The 8009-nt window shown below is 43.6% G+C and overlaps 1 protein-coding gene across 1 annotated transcript in view; it reads left to right on the forward strand.

Annotated features, from left to right (window-relative positions):
• The first annotated feature begins 5429 nt into the window (after positions 1–5429).
• Positions 5430–8009, forward strand: part of OCA2 (oculocutaneous albinism II) — a 170448-nt gene continuing 167868 nt past the window's right edge. The window contains exon 1 of the mRNA XM_009701983.1: positions 5430–5698. Coding sequence (XP_009700285.1) covers positions 5430–5698 — 269 coding nt within the window. The remainder of the gene's footprint in view (positions 5699–8009) is intronic.

Consider the following 8009-nt stretch of genomic DNA (forward strand, 5'->3'; position numbering starts at 1 on the left):
CACCGAAACTCTTTTGTTTGGTGCTGCCCCGCAGAACTACCCCGAAAGCGTCCCAGGAAAGGCCGAGCGCTGCCGCCGCAGCTCTGCGGCCCTGGCCGTGCCTCAGGAAGGCTCTCCTGCCGGACACAGGCGCGGAGGCGTGGGGCCAGGAAAGAGAGCGCTCTTCCTTCGGTGGTTTGCCGGCGGGGTATGGTTTTAACAAGCGTTGCCGTATTGTGTCAGCACTGTTTTCTCTCTCTGTCATGCTTAATTGCCATACTCACGTCTCAGCTGCCTGACGGTTCGGTGCTTTCTTGGGGTGCGGTTAGGCAAGGCTTTTTCTTTCTGCGAGGACATCCCACCTGGGCTGCTTGCATTTGCTCCTGTGCCATGGTTCGCTCTCCAGACAGGTGCACTGATGCAGCCATCTGTGGGGCTGCACTTTAATAAGGAAAATAACACAAAGGTGGTTTTTTTTTTCTTTTGTCCACTGGCCTGTAAGTGGTTTCTCCACGTTATTTTTCTTTTGTCTTGTGGCCAGCAAATTGTCTCCCCTCTTCAGCTGTTTAAATCACGTCTGTACAACAAGCTTGTCCCCTGGGCAGCTGGGGGCAAGAGTGATAATGGGGATCCTGTATGTAGGATAGGCAGGGTTTTTGTGGAAAACAGCTAGACTGGAACATAATGTACGATCCTGGATGTCAGAGTGATTTGTTACACCCTGTATGCCCAAACCAGTCTTACCTCCTTCCTACAGCTAAAACCACTTTCTGTTTATAAGAGAAAACACACTAATTAAGAAATACTGAGAATTCTTGCTCACACATCACAGCATTAGACACCGCAGTACCCTTCCTTTACTCAAAATAAATAAATATAAATAAGTGTGGTTTTGGCAGCGGTAGTGTGGGAACATGTGTGTGTGTGTGTGTGTTGTCTTATTTTCAGATTGCGGCTCTAGGGATAGGTTTTCAGCTGAGTTTTCATCTACCAGTCCTGGGAATGGTTCTCCACCGTCCCCAGGATGGCAGGGTCAGGGATACGTGCGGCAATGGCTGTGCAAGGACAAGCTTGCGATGGGAGGCTTTCTGAGATGTACTGCTGCAGCTCTGCTCTGTTTCTCCGGGCCACAGGCTAAGAACGACGACTCTCCTCCCTGCTCCTGAGACCATTTTAAGGTGTCTTTGCCACAGGAGGCTAGTACAACATCACCTGTCTGACTTGTGGGCAAGCTGTTGGGAGATGCCTCGGTAGCATGTCTGCCTTGGCGTACTCTGTCAGTGCAAGGCTGCAGGACATTCTTTGCAGCAGCTCGTACCACTGGCCTCTGCAGTGCTCCTGGCACAGGGGCGCACTAAGAGAGGAGTTGGAGCAGGAGACAAGTTTATTTAGTCTCAGATGCTATAGAGAGACTTCCCAGGCAGGCGAGATTTGGCTTGAAATTTCCATGGGAGAGAGGCTCCCTGGCAGATGCAAGCACTGGGGGCTGAGCGTGAATGTTGCTTCAAGAGCCTTCCCCTGGGTAAGGCAGGCATGTAGGCACCCTGTGCTCAGCAGCACCCCACCCTCTCTCTGCAGCTGGTTATTTTTTAGAATTTGGGTTTCTGCCTGACAATGTGAAGGTGACTTAGTGCAGAGGTAATGCTTTCTCCAGTCTTGGTGGGAGAAAGGCTTTGATGGATAATAAGATATGCAAGACAGGAAACATGCTATTTCTGGGCGTTACCTGGAGCAGATGTGGTATTTCGTAGCCTCATGGCCCCTAAGATTAAATTCTGCTTCATTTTTGACTGCAAAAATGCTATGCTGTGCTTATTGATACCCAAGAAAATGATGATATATTACCAGCTGCATCATTTGCCTCCAGCATTTTGTTTTGCAACCAAAAAGCAGGCTACACAAAGCCTCTTATATAAAATAACATACCCTGTTGATCTTATTAGCACCTGAAAAGTTTAAGAAAAAATGATTTCTGCACTTGTAATTTAAAAGGGGATGTTCAGCTGCTTGAACTGGGATGAAGGGGATGAAAAGGGATAACAAACATGGCTTAAATACTGTATTAGCCCTTTTATAGTCAAACTCTGAATGGGTGGTTACTGGATCTATTTCTAGCTGTGGCTAAAAAACCCTTGCTGGTGCATGGCTCTGGAGAGATGAACCCAAAATGAATTTTCCTTGGCTAAAATCTCTCCTCACCTTCGCATGGTAACATCTCACCTGTGTCTCATTGGTGATGGAGGCATTGCAAGATAAGAAAAAGGAAAATGAAATAAAAGTGAAGGAAAGTTCTGTAACTACAGAGAAATGTGATCGTTTGAGAATTTCTTGAATGGTAAATGCACTGATGTCTTAGAAGCTTAGATACCATGGTGATAGTTGCCTTAGCAATGTTTTAGCTACGTAGGTAATCACAATCAAACCTGTCTCGTGGCAAAATGATGCTGTATTATTTTATTTTTTTGCAAAGCTTTTGTGAATGTGCAATAACACGGTTTATGGTTTTGTATCTAGGCATCAGATTTTCTCTCAAGCTTCTTGTTCTTGGCATTATTTTATTTTTTCACTGATGTTAATTCTGAAGTTAAATGTCTTTCATGCTAAAGCTTTGCACATACGAAAGCCTGACTAATTTAGTTCTTAGTCACCTCAAGCTAAAAAAATCCCACTTTTGGGGTGAGACAGGATCAATTTTAGAGGTTGTGTTCAGGTTCTCATCTTTTAAAAACTGGTACATCCTGAGTTGCTGTACTTTTGCTGCTCATGTTTCCACAGCCTGACATAATTTAAAAAATCTGTGTATTTTCACAGCAGGCACTCAGACAAACCAAATGTTATGAAAAATGGAATAAGTGGGCAGATATCTCAATTATGATTTACAAAGTGTCTTAATAAAACCAGTATGTAAACATACAAAGTGAGATTGAAGACAGAAGCAACTATCTTTTCCATTTGGAATTGGAAATATTTGCATTTCAGTTATTTATTAGGAAGGAAGGCAGTTTGGGATTTCAGAATAGGCAAAACTGGCTGCCTCGTAGGGCAGCAGGCTACCAGAGGTAACAAGAAGGTGTTGGTGGGGCAGCGGTGGTCCCCGTGTGGTGTGCGTTGGCCCTCCCAATACCTCCAGCCTCAGATCCCATGGTGCAGGAGTGGCAAGCCTGACTTTTCAGGACTTTTGCTCAAGATTTTGCCTTGGATCACCAAAATTCAGTGCTTTCCAGGCCATGGAGAAGCCCTGGACCAGCTCAGTGACAGTACATTTGGTATTACATGCTTCTGCTCCTTACACCAGGTAACGAAAGGGCTTGTCCCTTCATGGCAACATCTGGAACAAAGTTATTATCCATTGAAAATTGAAGTGTCTTCAGTGTTTCTTGATGTACACCAGCCATGTCTAAAAATGGGAGCCCTGTGAAGCCGATAGCTGCCACCTCATTTCTTTCAGTAATTCACCACACTCTCCCTACCTTCCCTTTCTTTTTTCTCCCTTTCAAGAAAACCAAGAAAGAACAAATAAGCAAAGGCTTATTTATGTTGATGTTTTTCAGGCTGTTAATCATAGACTCATAGAGTCGCTCAGGTTGGAAGGGACCTTGAAAGACCATCTGGTCCAACCTTTGATGGGAAAGGGAGCATAGATGAGATTTTCTGGCACCCTGTCCAGTCATGTCTTGAAAGCCTCCGGTGGTGGGGACTCTACCACATCTTTGGGGAGGTTGTTCCAGTGATTCTCAGTGTGAAAAATTTCTTTCTTATATTGAGATGAAACCTATCCTGAGCCAACTTGTACCCATTGTCCCTTTTCTTCTCCATGTGGCTCCTTGTGAAGAGAGAGCCTGTCCTCTTTGTAGCATGTTTTTTAAGTACTGGATTATTGCAGTGTGGTCCTCCCTGAGACTTCTCTTCCCCGGGGAGAAAATATGTAGCTCCTTCAGTCTTTTCTCATAGGGCAGATTCTCCAGCCCTTTGATCATCTTTGTGGCCCTCCTTTGGACTCCGTCCAGTCTGTCCACATATTTTTTGAGTTGTGGGGACCAGGAATGGACACAGTACTCCAACTACTGTGTAATGATGGGAAGAGTCAAGTTTGTCAATCTACTTGTAAGGAAGGGTGAAGAAGATTAGGATATGAGAATTAAGGGCATTGGGAACAAAAAGAAAAATAAATGCAGGACTGGGGAAGGAAATGCCACCTGGGGAAATTCCGATTCAGATTTGGCAAGCCTGCCTTTGCTTGGAGCCAAGATCTGCATTTGTGGTGACTTGTATGTTCAGTCTTTTTTTTCAGGAGCCTCCGATCCCTTCTAGCTTGCAAGGCCATGAGACCTCAAAGCTGCACAAAATCATCGTTAGCTTTTTGTTATTTCTGTTTCTAGTGATTTCTCCTGCTGAGACCGAAGCAGAACCTATTCCCTATTACTGTGCTATTTTTGCCCCACAGCCCTGCAGGTCTACCTGCGTGTCCTGTGCGGAGATCTCCACAGGGAAGAGTAGGTATGTGCTCCAACAAGGCTGCTCTCCCCTGCCGGAGGGATATCAGAGGCAGATGGGCCCATTTCCTGAGCTCTTGCTGTCCTCTGTGGTGGCTTCGGCACTTTTCACTGAGATGTTCCCATGATTAGACTCCACAGCGTGCGGTTAAGGCTGATCTTTAACTCAGTCTTCATGTCTGATTTGTGCACTTTATGGGGTTCTGAAGTGTTTTTTATAACTTTTCACGCTCAGTTTTAATGATGAGACCATAAAAGCTTTTTGACTCTTAAGCACTAATTTTTGTTATAATCACCGTTAATAATCATATAATAGAACCTCATTTTCATCAAGGTTTGATTCACATTTCATAAATGCCTCTGGCAACTGCTGAAATGGCACGTTGTCTTCATAAAACTCGAGTACCTGCTCTGCTTAACGAGGGGTCATCAGCTGCGGCAGAACTTCAGAGTGACAGGGCTTTCCAAGGGAGCCCGAGGGCTGGGAGAAGAGCAGTGGCTTCGGTGGGGCTGCTGCCATTGCAGCTGCCAGAGAAAAGCTATGTTGTGGTGGTGAAGCAATGCTGTTATAAGCTGGGAAGATGTTCTGCACTGGTGGCTCCTGTGCCTCTGATGCCGAGATGATTTGGGCTTATTCTGTGGGATAGACCAGTGCAAGCTGCTGGGAAATTTGTAGCAGAAAATCATGGTAGACATGGAAAAAGTAGAAGACCTATCTCTTTATGTTATGTATTTCCGTGCTTCTTATAATGGCTAATTTTGAAGTTGCAAAGATGTTTAAAATGTTGGAATTATTCCTGGTGGAAATAAACCAGAAAGAGAAATATCCAAAGGTGCACAAAAATCTTGTACTTGGCATTTTTAACACGCCTGTACTGAAGTAAACATTGAGTCAATTCAATTTAGTCCTAATATATTTGTTTTCACTTTCTTTAGGAGAACACCCCCCAGGGACAGATGTACTTGGATAACAAAGATGACAGTACAATTTCTAGACAACAAGGGATGGAGCTGAATCAGACATCTTTACATCAAACCAGTTTATCTGCAAAGGTGGCAGCCAAACCGGTAGCCAGAAGTTGCAATGAGCTGCGACTATTAAAAGAGTATCATGGCATGGTAGTGAGTCTTGGAGAGCCACAGACCCTGTGTGAAAAACCTGCAATAGAGGAGAATGGCTGCATTGCTCTGGGGAAGGATTTCACTCCTGTCCCCATACAGGGAAGGTAAGAATAAGGACAAGCAGAATATTTTTTCTCCTATTCCGAATTAATTTGTATTTCCTCACAAAGCAGATACGCATGTTCATTAAGTGAATGTTGTTTCTCCCACCCACATAGAGAACAGGAAGCTTAATGGGACATCAGAGCAGCCTTAATTGTCATGAAGGGGTCGTGGATCACCAGATTTCTGAATTAATCTCAGCCTTAATAGCAGCCATGGGCCAATTTTTCTGTTTGCAAGATCAGACACATGACTTTTCTTTCCTACACAGTGTCACAAAACACACAGAGATAAAACAGTTTTCATGTCCTACCCCTGACCTCCTTCAGCAAAATGCATTGTAAGGCTGTAAACTGAATCACTGCAGCTAAGACTGTGAACAATAAAATGGCATTAATAATGCAACTGTGACAACTGACACAGCACATGTGAGGTGTACAAGGAATGTGCGCTCCTTGTGTATCCTCTCCTGTGTCAGGAAAGATGCAAGTTTGGGAGTAGGGTGCTAGTCTTTCCTGTTGCGACAGATGCAACATCAGTAGTTCTATTTGTAAGTGTTTAGAAATATTTTATAGACCCCCAAATATGGCTTTTTAAACTTTTCTCGTTCACATGTTCAGTTTGTTAAACCCTTTTGGTAGCAGGATGGAGCAAGCTTTGCACCAGCAGCAACCACAGTATATGAAGGGCAGCCAGGGTAGACTGTCAACCTTTTTGGGGACTTTTGAGAATTTGTAGAGGTGACTTGACAGAGCCTAAAGCAAGAGCAATGCCATACCTGATCCGAGCTCCTGCAGAGCACAGGCCTTGAAACATTGCCTGGAGGGGTCTGCATCGAGCAAGGTGGTTACACTGCAGTGGGGGAGTAGAGTACCAGCACAATTTCCAGAACCTGATGCTGGAGGCTGTTGATGTACTGCTACAAATCGGGAGAAAACAGAGTAGATTTCAAAGCAGTTTAATTTTAAAATCAGATGGTTTTTAACTAATTAAAATTAAATAAACATAAAAGTACAATTTATTTCATTATGTAATTGAAGTGGATCAGAAGTGTAATGCAGATTAGAATCCTGCATCTTACCTGTAGTAAGCTAGACTTTTCATCCAAAGAATGAAATTTTCTTTTTATTTCTGTCTCCCCTTCCTCCTCTTTGTGTGTTTCTCCACAGCTGGTCATGTCAGGTGGGAGGTGCAGTCTGGGGGGCTTCCCACAGTTCTGGGCATGCCGGTCACATCCCTGCATTGCTGAGCAGGGCTGAGGTCTGTCCTGTATCTCAGTTAGAAGGAAATCTGCTTATACTGGGAGGAAAGGAGATTTGGGGCATTTTGGTAAGTTGCCTGATCTGGGCAAGGAGGAGCCAGGCTAGCTGGATGAGCTTTGCTCTGCTCCTTACCTGCCTACAGTCTAAGTGTGTCCTATAAGTCTACAGCAAACCAAGTCAAGGTTTTATGTGCATCTGAAAGTATTTCCATCAGAGTGAGAGTTGGAAATCATTATAGCTATGCTTTCCAAATATTAAAAAAATAATCAAATTGACAGCTTGACCACAAAAGCCATATAAATCCTTTAGAAATGATTTTTGGAGTATTTGAGGATTTGTTGTGTTGACTAAGAGTTTTACCAACAGAATCAAATCTTGTAAAAGTTCTTCAGTTCAGCATGTGGTGAGGGTGAGTTAATGCCATCTTGTTGTGAAAGGGCACAGTAAGTACAATGTGTATGTCAGGATGGGAGGAAGGCGGGCGAATGGTGCATCTGGAGACAAGGTATTTCTTTTGCGAGTTCACATATATGTCTTGCTACAGATGTGTTTATCAGTGCAATTTACTGTCCTGTTAATTATCCTGGTACAGCCACAAAACTCCACGATTGTGTTCTGATGGACCAGCTCTCACCCTTCTGGCTAAACTTCTTCCTGTTATTTTCCAGTGATACACAAGTTACTGTGAACCTATGAACTACAGTTTGGAAATTATGGTTGCAGGTGCCAGAGATAAAAAATACTAAATTACGAGGGAGCCCACCTTCCTGCAAGTGTGGGGAATAGCTCGAGGTCTTTTGATAACACTGTTTTCCTGTTAAGTAAATTGTAGTCACTGTGCATGGTTTAGGAATAGATGGACAATTAAAGAACCATCCCCATGCTCCCTTACAGATAAATGTATATCTAGTCTTCTACAGGAATATATTAGGGCTCAGGAAAAGATCTCCTGAAATTTCTCCTTGCTGATCTTTATCTCTCTTGTTCCTCCAATATTGATTTTTTTTTTTTTTTTTTTTTTTTTTTTTTTTTTTTGTGGTTGCTTCTTTTT

Source organism: Cariama cristata, unplaced genomic scaffold (assembly GCF_000690535.1).
Source record: "Cariama cristata isolate BGI_N322 unplaced genomic scaffold, ASM69053v1 scaffold5186, whole genome shotgun sequence".
In the NCBI taxonomy this organism is placed as follows: Eukaryota; Metazoa; Chordata; class Aves; order Cariamiformes; family Cariamidae; genus Cariama; species Cariama cristata.